The sequence below is a fragment of the Megalobrama amblycephala genome, linkage group LG2 (genome assembly GCF_018812025.1).
Source record: "Megalobrama amblycephala isolate DHTTF-2021 linkage group LG2, ASM1881202v1, whole genome shotgun sequence".
Lineage (NCBI taxonomy): Eukaryota > Metazoa > Chordata > Actinopteri > Cypriniformes > Xenocyprididae > Megalobrama > Megalobrama amblycephala.
The window spans coordinates 41,555,632-41,568,048 of record NC_063045.1 but is presented as its reverse complement, the minus strand read 5'-3'; the positions used below and the strand labels follow the sequence as shown (position 1 = coordinate 41,568,048).

Here is a 12,417-nt window from a genome sequence, read left to right as displayed (position 1 = left end):
TGAAACAAGTGAAGTCTTTATGTTTGAGTCATTGAATCATTCATTCAAACTGATTTAAAAAAAAAAAAAAAAAGATTCATATTAAATATATTTTTTAAATAGACTGCAGCAATTAACATTTTTTCAGAACCGTTAGTAAATTGCATGTTATTTTGTTTAGTTGTCTAGTCAGATTTGTGGGAGAATCATGATCTTTATTTTAAACAACAAAATGGTGATTTTCAATTTATCCAGAATCATGCAGCTTTACCATGAAACGTAACTGAACGCTATTTTAGCAAAATCTTCAACCTATTAGCCATTCTGATGTATATAAAACTATTTTATTACACAAAAAATAACACAAATCAGGATTCTAAACTATTTAAATTTTGGTAACAGGGATGCAAATATTTACATATTTACAAATATTTACAAATATGTAAATATTTACATATTTACACTGACCTCCAGAGGTAGACAATCAACATTTCCAAAATGCTTCCTTTTATGTGCATTTTTAAACACAATAACAGACACAGAACTGGTTATTTATTTAACATGATTTTATGTATTTTTAAATAATGATGAAACTAGTAGTCAGAAACTCAGTCTGAGGTTATGATTTGTTGGTAAATTTCAAGTAACTAAAATGACAGTATCTCTCTTGAATGGTGGATCACTGACAAAAGTATAAAGCTACAATTCTGACATATTTGTACCAAACTGCATTACAAGGTAGAAAAACGTTCCTCACACAGAACTGATGATGATGTGACTCAAACACATCACAACCGCAACAATCAGCATTCTGAAGTTTTGCGTGGACTTAGCCTTCAGTGTTTGTTTTAACCAATGATAGAACGGCGGTTTTAGATGATTTCTTCAGATCGGTCTTCGCCATTAAGAAAAAGAAAAGAATATAAATAAAAGGCAGAAACCTGCAGCTCTCACTGCAACAAACTCTGTGCTCATTTTAAAATGACCTTTAACTGACTTCAATTAATGACAAATCTACATGCTACAAAAACCATTTTAACCGCTGACACATTTTAGAAAAACAACGGAAAGTGCTCAGAATTGAGAGAACAGCAGTTTGCAACAACAAAACGGTCAAATAATGCCGGTGGTTTACAGCAAGCAGCCTGATATTACACATCGATCCTGTGGCTTTTTCATTAAAAACCACAGAACATCTGGGAACTTGGAACATATTTTGAAGTTGATCAAATTTTAACAAAGCAAATCTGGTCCAGGACTTCAGGTTTCGCCACAAAATTTGCTTTCAAGTTACAAGCTTGACTGTACAAGTAGAATTCTCATGTTTAACAGTACATTCATTAAAAGCCTTTATAAAAGCTTCTTGTAACTCAGCAACGGCATGATATTTATAATCTATGAAAGTCCTTCAAGTTTCATGTTGCAAAGCAAAGACTATTTTCTTTGCACAAAGAAACCTGATTAGAAACACGTAGTCTGTGTTATGGCTGTGTTCTAAGATGAATGGCAATAAATGAAATTTAAAATAAGTTTAAAAAAAAATATCCACACGCTTGCAATTGTGGTTGCCAGAAAACAATTTCTCCATTGCTGAAGATTTTCTCATTTGTTTCTGAACAGCCACCTTGTTCTCTGAGAAGCTGTCACAGCCTTCGTTAAATTCGAGGTTGAGGGCGCTGGGAAAAAGGCATATCTGAACCGCTGTGTCAAGCGAAGAGGTAAACGCAACCTGCAAAAAAAAAACTCCAGCAAGCCTTTCCAGTGGCTGAACCAACAGGAATGTTTGGACAGGCTCATATATTGGGAATTTCCAGCTTTGCCTGACCAAAACTTTGGATTTCTTTGTCTTGCTGTGAAGTCCATTCCCACCTGTTGTGCTCATCATCCAGACACAAGTCTACGAGTCCTCAAATCTATGTGGCTTTGTCTTGATTTGAACACTCAGACAGTCTGCAGTCGCAGAGCTCTCTGTAGATCCTCTTGCGGACTCGTGGCATGTCCTCTTGAGTGAACAGCAGCGGCTTCATGAACGCCAGGCACTTGCAGTACTGTAAAAGAAAAAAGAGGTTCAGTTTGATAAAAAATTGGGGGTAGGCACCATAACCACAATCTCATATCATGTTAAGTAATTTTATAATAGATAAATATAAATATTTTAATGAACCCCCCCCCTCTTATTTAAGCCCAAAGCATACTCCAGTTGATGTATATGCGTACAAAGGCGGTTGACAACTTTCACTACTCCTCCTGGTCTACAGGAGACAGAACAGAGCAGTAGCACCTGGCCAATCTCTCAGTTATTACATATCTTTATAATCTTTTAGGCTACAGTACAAATGCAGATACTTTCTTACTTCCTCACACAATCTCTCATCCACATAGCAACCTATTGTTTTTGTAGCTTGCATGCATTTCTGTCTTTTCCATTTATTCAGTTCTTTCTTCAACTACTTTGTGAAACATTGTCCCTGGGGGACTTTTGATACCTTGTAGACAAACTAATCGGTGCAAAAACAAAAAAACAAACATGTATGTGCAACCTGTGCTGTCAGAAAATTTGGTCTGCATGCGCACAGTATGCACACACTGTGCTGATGACAAAATTCATGTCACATGCGCGGTTTGTGGACCCTGACGTACCTGTAAAAAGCGAAGTGCACGACAAATAAAGTTACTGTCTTCTAAAATAAAGAATCGATTCTGAAGTGCTGAAATGTGTCATCCGTAAATCCAGTCTCACTCCCTGCTGAAAATACGTAACTATGTAACGAATTTGCATAATGCCGGTCTATGGTCTTCACTAGCTGAATGAAAACAATGTCTACTTTGCCCCACCCTCAAACACTTTGGTTGTGGCTGAGACTGGAAGAATTTGGTTCGTGTTGTTCATGTCGAGAAGACGCTGTTTTCTGCACTGCGAAATGCGAATCCACTCTACATGAAGTAAAGGATGAGATTGACACATTAAAACTGTTACTATTGTTTCTGTTCGTTTCACTGTGTATCAAGTGCTGAGGAAGATCCAGAGCTGAAATTCAGATATGGTAATAGTCATTTGGTTTCTGACACGTGCTGCAAGCAGTCAACCAATTACAACAGACTGGGCCATCTGTCCAATCAGAGCAGAGCAGACCAATCACAACAGACTGGGTCATCTGACCAATCAGAGCAGAAAAGGCTTATGGAAATGAGGGGTTTAGAGAGACTGAATCTTCGAACAAACCTTTTTCAGACTGAGAATTGAAGTGATGCTGCAATGTATAAAATGAGAAAATTAAAGTTTTTTTAGACTTTGCAATGCATGTAAACCTATTGTAGGAGACTCCAAATCAAAATCAGGAACCTTTAAAATAGCATAATGGAGCACTTTAATGAAAATGCAAACAAGCAGCCAACAAGTCAGTTTTATTTAACAGCATTGGTCCTGGACATGTGACCAAAAGCGAGAATCTTTCTGGTTGTCCAGAGATTGCAACAAAAATTTCTGTCAAATCGACGATATTTGGATGTTTGTGTCATTCAAACTGACATTTTTAATCAACATTTGTTATGCCTTTAGCTTGTTTGGGAGACATCTTTTTTGTATTTTTGCATTATTTCTGTCTTCATCACACTTGTATAACGTAAAGCAGTCCTGCCCACTGATAGCCATGCAAATATATTTACTTATAGAAAAATCTATAGCACAGCTGGCATGATGTGTATATAATAACATTATCATATCGTATATTGTAATCATCACAAGCACAAGTTGTAATTGCTGCCGAACACATTCCTTATGTCTGCTTAACTGAATGCATGATATTTACTAACCACATAACTAGAATTATATTAATAGCTGTATATTACTGCCATATAAACATTACTTTGATACACTCATCTCTGACAGATAGCAGAATACTTCCTGATTGTATTACTGAAACAAGCATTTTCTGTAAATCTGCTTTGAAACAATGTGTATTGTGAAAAGCACTATACAAATAAACTTGAACTGAATTGAATATATCACATAACCCAGCCCTACCTCCAAGACAAAAACTCCACAGTCATTGTCGTTCTTCTGCTGTGGAATGGTCTGTGGAGAGAGCAAAATCAAAAATAAAGCTCTCACTGTGTTTATTCGGAGCATCAGGAAACGTTTAATTAAAGCTCATGTGACAGACCTTGTTGACGACCATCTTCCAGCCCTTCTGAAAGACAAGTTGCTTCTTCTCTTTTGCTTCTGCCAGGATGTATTTAAGGATGTTCTGTGGATAAGAGTCACACATCAGCTTTATGTCAGGATTTCAGTCTAAATCACAGTTCAAAAGAACTCACATCCACAGCAAACTTGAACAGGATGCCCTGCGAGTCATAGAAGTTGATGTTCTGCTTGGAGACGTCCACGGTTATGAGCGACCAGTGGATCTCCAGGTGAAGAGGAATCAGAATCAATGTCTTAGAAAACAGATCAACCTGAGGACATTAAGACATTAATTAGATATTAGCCACTTTCCACAATTTTGTGTGCCAGGATTAGTGGCACAAATTCCATACTCTTTAGAAAGAAAACTATTAGACATATAATAACTTTGAGAAATGTCTCAAGTGATTTTGCCCATGTAAAGGAAGTCAATAGCCTCCAATTTTGTTTGGTTTCCAATGTCCTTCATAATATCTTTTTTTGTATTTATCATGCACAAAACAAAACAAATGAGATTCGAGATTTAATCTATATGTGATGTTTTGCATGCTGTGCCATTCACCTTTTTGGTCCACCGTCTCACTCCTTCATAACCTTTTGCTACAAACTGTCGGTAAAAAAAACTGTTGAAGAAATGAACCTAGAAAAGGACAGATAAAATAATAAGTAATTTGCAACATTAGAGCCACACCACTACAATTTCAAAGGAGAACTGGAAACATTTAAAAAAAAAAAATCCAAACATACAGAAACCCCAGAGGCCAAGCATCATTATTATTATATTATTATTATTCCTTTTTGCCAGTCATGTATAGCCTCTAGAAATCTTACCTAATCTAGTAATTTTAATAGGAATCCACGCGATCAGGAATTTTGTGTGAGGGCAAAAGATTTCCCCATGCAGACTTCGCAGCGGATTCAAGTTGGTCGCATGGATTCGCCTAACTAACCAAGAAAGCTGCTTGGTTCGAAAGTGTCATCCCTACACTACATACATTTTTTGCAAGCGAAATTTTGCCAAGATATTGCTAATTAGACTAAGCACACCTGTAGGGGAGTTTTAGAGTTAAAGACCAGATATGATGAATGAAGACCCGGAGTCAGAATTTAAAAAAATAAATTGAAGAATATTTTACTGAAGAATAGTTTGCAGTTTCATCAGCAGAAGCCAGCTTCAAGTCTCACAAGGAGTTCGTAGGCCACTCTGCGTACATTCACATTTCCACAGCAATTATACTCTAACAGAGTCCATTAACTACATCATTCTTTTGGTTAAGCGATCCTGATTGGCTAAGAAAAATAGACAAAGTTAGTAATTTTCCACACATGGACTGATAGTCAGAAGCATATCTCCATCCATCACGCTTCTGACGCTCGGACCCTGGATTTAGGTACAGGACGTCCTACTAGATCATGACAAAGGGGTCTGAATGCTAGTTGTCCACCCACACCCATAAAGGACCTGTACAGAACACTTAGCGCACATACAAAGATACACTTGATTCACAGCGCACATACAAAGATACACTTGATTCACAGCTTCTTTAAGGTTGAAGTTGGCCCAGGCTTAAACTATAAACAGGAAAGATTCCCAAAACATACTGATAAGTTGTATTTTTCTCTCAGTGAGAGGTACAAACAATATTCATCATCATTCTCTAGTGTTTGAAGGAAAATAAATGCTTTAACATACGTTGAAGAAGTCATTCAAGTAACTGAATTTTAGAAGGATAAATGTTGATTAATAACTTGATTATAAATCAGTCAAAAGATATATATTGAAGCGGCAGTGGATTCCAGAATCCAACCCTTCACACTTTTAGACTAAACTTTATTTTGGCATTTACGCAATATCACACAAGATATTTAAGCAATATCACACTCTCAATTGTGCCGCTGTTCTGAATATTAGTACAGTTGTGATGCGATTGTAGACTCAAGGCTGCAGGTAATCAAAGCAAAACTGACATTCAGAACAGCAGCACGACTGTGAGCTGTGATATTGCTTTTATAAACAAGAAGTTAATACTGAGTAATTTACATTTAAGACACAATATTGTCAGCTACTTTAGCGATTTTTGCTCCATCAATGGAACAAACATTGCATGTCTTAGAGTAACACACTAATGTTTTTTTATTCCTGAATAAATCTGTTTTTGAATGAATCAGATGAGTGAATGATTCATTGACCCAATCATAATACACAAAATGTCTATGGTATACCACTGTAATCTCATAAAAAGGTCACTGAAAAATTCTCTCCACAATCTGACTGTAATGTGTAAAAAAAACACCAGGGCTGGGCGATTTTAATAAATATTTTATTGATAATCGCCTTTGTCTGCAATTTTTGTAATTATAGCCTACAACTCTGTTAGTTTTACTTAATTATTAAAACGTTAAAGGTTTGTTTTACTTTTATTAGTTTCTGCTTAAACTAACAGAAAATATTATTTTTCCTATTGATGTTGCTAATAATTTCCAATCTTTCACTTTCTTACAAAGAGTGAAAAGTTTTAGTTACTGTATAAAACGAAAAGTAATGTGATGAGCAAGATAATCAAGAAATAAACTGCATTAGTACTCTGCATTAGGAAACTCATTAATGCTTTTACCTTATGGTTTGTAGCTTCCATGATCAATTCTCCATACATGTTAATCACCTGCAAAAACCCATATAACAAATCCTAATCCAGCAGATGTGCAAATGCATTTTAGAAATGAATGACATGTATATACTTCTTATAAATATAGATTTAAAAGCCTACCTGATCATTCACCCAGTTTTGGTCATCAAGTGTTGAAAGGTCATCTAAGGTCAAAGTGTGCTTGTTGTAGGTCACTTGGAAGAAATGCATAGGAGCACAGGCCAGACCTGCCCTGTACTTGGCCACTTCAGTTGTTATCAGCTTCATCCTGAAGAAATATACAGAAAATAAAGTGACATTAGCGCACTGATCCCAAGTGCACAGATAGGGAACAAATTGGTGTTACATTACTTTTTAAAAATGAATGGAGCCACAAATCCCACGTTCTTTGAAATGTGAAAAGTATAGTTTATCTAACATATCTAATATAATCTAACATGAAATTAACATTTCATCAGAGGTGGCTTGATTTAAACGCATCAAATCACCCTTTTCCCAATTTGTTGACAGCTTTTGTCAAGCTCAACCATATAATCTTGCTACCAAAGCCACATGAAAAAATAAATTTGTTACATTCGTTGGAAATATACACTACCGGTCAGAAGTTTGGGGTCAGTAAGATTTTTTTTATTTTTCTGACAGACATCTCTTATGCTCTTCAAGTCTGCATTTATTTGATCTAAAATACAGTAAAAACAGTCATATTGTGAAATATTAATATAGTTTTAAATGTCTTTGTTCTGTATGAATATGTTGTAAATTGTAATGTATTTCTGTGATTAAAGCTGAAATTTCAGCATCATTACTCCAGTCTCACATGATCCTTCAGAAATCATTCTAACATGCTGATTTGCTGCTCAAGAAACATTTCTGATTATTATCAATGATGAAAACAGCAGCTTCTCAGTGGAAAACATGATACATTTTTATTTCAGGATACTTTGATGAATAGAAAGTTCAAATAAAATTTTTTGTAAGAATGTAAAAGACTTTACTGTCACTTTCGATCAATTAAATGCATCCCTGCTAACAATATATATATTAATTTACTGAAGTAGTGTAGGTATTATTAAAAAAAGGTTTCCAAATTTTGGTAACAGGTTTTTGCAAAGAACTGCAAACCTCAAACCAAATACATGTGAATTATAACATTTAGTTTGACATCCTGAGGTCCTTCTGAAGGTTAAGTTCATCCTTTCACTGATATATTCACTGAAAAACACATATTTTGGACTTGATTTTGTACATTATTTGTGGAAAGTGCCAGAAAAGGGTATTAACATTGTCAATGTGGGGGAAAAAAAGATTAATTAGGGATTGAACTTGCCTGTCTTTTAGATCAGACTGAAAGATCTTATTTAGGTGATCAAGGACATCAGTGTCACTTAATGGGGTGAAGCTTCCATATTTCCCATAGAACTGCTCAAGGAATTCTGAGAGAAAAAAAAAAGAATCATGTTTAGCAACAAAAAACAACACCATGTCAGCAGAAGTTGTCGAAATCAACCAAACACTACCATGAATACACTCGATGATGCCCTCAGTTGTAAATTCAACAGGAGGAAGTGCAGACGCGTGGCCTGTCCCCTCCGTGGAGTCGCTTCTGTTCTCCCCAGCGAGGGGTTTGCAGTAGTGGTGGTCCCAGGAAGCCTTGTTTACATTAGCGCACAAGCTGGGCGGCTCGGTTTCCATGGCATCATTGTGAGCGGAAAGGTCCGGCTCTGCGCTGATCAAGGAAGAATCTGAGGGTTTCTTCATCAAGTCATTCAGTGTTTCAGAACTGCTCAGCTCTTTGGTGTCACTGGGATGCGTACAGTCAGTATGAACACTGTTCTCCAAGCCATTCACCATGACCGTGCTTTCACTCGCACTCTCAGTTTGGGAAAAGTCTGGCTTCCCTCTGGGAGACGGTGCCTCCTCCATCTCAGACACAGACCCTGCATCCACTGCGTCTGCTTCCAAAGTTACAACCCCTGATGTGCTCACCACCTCCTCCGCGGCCACTTCTTCTTGGCTCACCATCTCTTTTTTCTTGCGGCCACGTTTCTTGGAAACCTGCTCATGTCCTGGAACATGGGGCTTGCCGTTGGGCCCACAGCAGTCGCACATCTTCGGCACCCGTTTCCTCCTGGAGCGTCCATTTTCAGGCATCTCCCCTGAGCCTGATTCTGCCCGATCGGAGCTGTTTGGTGCCGGGACCCTCATCGCAAACTCTACCCCATTCCTCCCGGGATCCTCTCCCCCCTTTTGTGTTTTTAGCAAGATTCCACCATCGAAAGTTTGGATCTTGGAACTGGAATTCTTGTCTGTTTGGACGTACTCTTCTAATTTTGTTTAAAAGGTCTATTGAAGGAACAAGAGTAAAACAATCATAGTGATTTGATCAATCTTATAAACTGTGTAAAGTCAGTATTTTGCAGAAGCATAAAAAGTAATGTGTGGCTAACTATTAGGTTATGCAAACAATACTTGGGTAAAGTTGGTTTTATATTCGCACATTCGGACATCCGTATTCAATAGCCTTGTTAATCACACTACATTGGACATTCAGTGGACATTCACAAGTAAATATGCCATTAAAACAATACTTGCCTATTTTGATCGACTGTGAAAAATGTTGTAAGTTGACAATCGTTGGTTGTCAATATCATGTCGCTGCTTAAAATTCGCAAACATTAATTTATTGCACATTTATTGGAAAGTCAGAATTTATCAGAAGTCCAAATGCGCGAATATAAAACCAACTTTACTCAAGTGCAAACAATTTCATGCACACAAGTAACTTTGTAAGTAAATTTTGCAAAACAAATGTCTAACTCTACTGTACATTCAATTATTATGCAATTTAAATATTTCTTATTGTGTATCCCCAGCTTATGTCTATTTGTCATTGAAAAATAATTTGATGGCTTATTTCTGTTTTTTGTTGTTGTTGTTGTTGTTTTTGTTTACATGTTTCTTCATGGAGTTCTGGAGTGAGAAACCCCTGAGTTTGTTTGTTTTATTCTTTCGCATCAACAGATTTTTAATCGCATTTGGCACTTTGGCTGTGTCAATTTTGCTGCTCAGTGCAATTGTCTGCATGTTTTCTGATGAAGAAATAGGGAATATATTTGGTGCGTTATTACATGGAGGCTATACTGTCGAACAGAAGATTCACCATATTCATATAACGTTATATCTATATGCTATATTACCATGGTACATGTTCAAAAACACGGTTTAGTGATGCTTTCATATGGTAATGCTTTGTGAGTTTGATACACCATGATATATGCTATGAATGATTATTATAATCGTGAACCATGGTATTTAACTGAATAATTCGAAGAACACCGATGTACATGTTGGATTGTATTACCACAGTCCTAGTGTAGATCTCGTGTTGTTTAGTCAGTAAAATCAACGGATCACAGTCATCCAGCAATGGACAGAATGATTTACTTACGAATATGAGGGAAAAAAATATGATTTCTATTTTCTGATCGAAACTGCATTGGAATTCGAATGCATATAAGGCATAACACCCTCATCGCGGTTAAACGCATAAATAATCTTAAGTGTGATAATGATAATCAATTATTCAGATCAGATAATTTATTTAGCAATCCAATAAAACCACCAAGTCTATCTTTTGAAACCTCGCAAACAAAGGGCGCAGACACCTGTGATTTAGAGTCTCACCGTGTGTCGGTCTCAAGAATGAGGTATGCAGGACCTTTAAGGCAGTACGAATAAATTCCGATCAATATTCCATTATCAATGATATCGTTAAAAGTGATATTATCAGGCGTTGTTTTGGTCGCAGACCGATCGCGGCGCATGTCAATGACGTCACGCGCAGTTTTTTTGGCGACATCTAGCGGTAAGGAGACAATGATGGGTTTTTTTGCCAGCATACATGGAAAGGGTTTTAGTTGTCAAAAATCACAACTATGAAACAACATCAACATGTCTAATAATAGGCCTAATATGGACTTTGTATTAGGCCTACATTAAAGAGTTATTCTTGTATATTTTGAATCTAATTCTTCAAAAGTAAATATAATCAATTTGTTTCTAAACAAATTTTATTTTCATAAATGTAGTCTATTTTTTTCTAGCAATAAGCCCACTTTTTCTGTTTTCCTCATACAGTATCACAGTCTAATAACAAACAGCAGTGAGACCAAATTCTATTTGTGTTGCCCTTAATTATTAGGGGTTCAAGCGCGTAGCGCTGAAACCCTATTGTAATTGTTAAATTTTCCAAGGATTCTCCCCTAAAATTGATCGGGCAGACCAAACCGTAAGTCATAGAGACTTGAAACTTTGAGGGCTGGTAATACTCATACCGCCAACAACGTCACCAAGGCTCGCCCTGATCGGCCTGATGGGGGGTGCTACAGCAGTCAAAAGTATGAAGTGGCTCATAACTCCTGAACCGTTAGGCCTAGGCTCAAGTGTTTTGTCAAGCACATTTTAGGGTATTTTGTTTTATTTTTTTTAAACCTATTTTTGCGAACTAGTCCTAGGTTTTTGACCTGATCGGAACCAAACCAGTGCAGAAATGTTCTCTGGAGTCTGAATATCAATAATTGTATATATAAAAAAAAGTTGCAATTTTGATTCATAGTCGTGAATCTTGAAAAAAACTTGAAAACAGCTGTAAATATGCAACAGTCAACTTGAAATGTGGCATATAGTGTCTTGGTCCAAGGGGTCATGATAGTCTATGAGGACATTGGTGTATCTCAAAAAACATGTCCGCCATCGGTAATGAAGTTTGAGCACCTATTAGACAAGGTTAATGGAGGCCAATCGGAACGAAACTCAGTGGGCATGTTCGACTCATGGTCCTAGAGGTCTGTAAGAATTTTGAAAGAAATTGGCCACTAGTTGACGCTAACAAGTTTTACGCCTCTGTAATCACATGCAGTTTCACAGATCCACAAAATATAGATCTCCTCATGCTGAACAACTTTGCCTCAAGAACTAATGCTGTCAATCAAATCGTTCATTATTCATCATTCAAATGATTCACGAATATCTGAAAAACCTACTTTTGTGAACTAGTCCTAGGTTTTTCGCCCGATCGGAACAAAACCAGTGCAGGACAATTCTCTGGTCTCTCTAGATCAATAATTATCAAAATAAAAGTTGAACTTTACCCTTTGGGTCGCTATAACAGGGTCATTTAGAAAATGGGCGAGGCAAAATATACTCAAAAGCCTATACATCCTAAATGAAAACTCAGAACTTCACGAAATTAAGTGAGCACATGCAGCATATGACTCTCAAGAAGCATGTCAACTTTTATGGAGATCAGACCATAGGTGTCGCTATAACTGTTAAAAAGCTTTAAAAACATACACTCACCTAAAGGATTATTAGGAACACCATACTAATACTGTGTTTGACCCCCTTTCGCCTTCAGAACTGCCTTAATTCTACGTGGCATTGATTCAACAAGGTGCTGAAAGCATTCTTTAGAGAGCATCTTGCAGTTGATGGAGATTTGTGGGATGCACATCCAGGGCACGAAGCTCCCATTCCACCACATCCCAAAGATGCTCTATTGGGTTGAGATCTGGTGACTGTGGGGGCCATTTTATTACAGTGAACTCA

The 12,417-nt window shown here is 36.9% G+C and overlaps 1 protein-coding gene across 1 annotated transcript; it reads right to left on the bottom strand.

Annotated features, from left to right (window-relative positions):
• Positions 1 to 530: 530 nt before the first annotated feature.
• Positions 531 to 10,670, bottom strand: senp5 (SUMO specific peptidase 5). Its single transcript, XM_048176182.1, has 10 exons — positions 10,495 to 10,670; positions 8,328 to 9,153; positions 8,138 to 8,243; positions 6,931 to 7,078; positions 6,778 to 6,825; positions 4,725 to 4,802; positions 4,297 to 4,434; positions 4,143 to 4,226; positions 4,004 to 4,054; positions 531 to 2,027 (listed from the first exon to the last, which is right to left on the bottom strand). The coding sequence occupies exons 2-10, from the start codon at positions 9,013 to 9,015 to the stop codon at positions 1,893 to 1,895; spliced, it is 1,476 nt and encodes a 491-aa protein (XP_048032139.1). The 5' UTR covers positions 9,016 to 9,153; positions 10,495 to 10,670; the 3' UTR covers positions 531 to 1,892.
• Between the last annotated feature and the right edge of the window lie 1,747 nt (positions 10,671 to 12,417).

What these genes read in the sequence shown, in the direction of transcription:
- senp5 (XM_048176182.1), bottom strand. Translation starts at nt 9,015, where the DNA reads ATGAGGGTCCCGGCACCAAACAGCTCCGATCGGGCAGAATCAGGCTCA. An exon ending in TGGAAGCTACAAACCATAAG is followed by an intron (nt 4,803 to 6,777) that starts GTAAAAGCATTA and finishes GTCCTTTTCTAG; the next exon opens with GTTCATTTCTTCAACAGTTT. An exon ending in TGAGACGGTGGACCAAAAAG is followed by an intron (nt 4,435 to 4,724) that starts GTGAATGGCACA and finishes TAATGTCCTCAG; the next exon opens with GTTGATCTGTTTTCTAAGAC.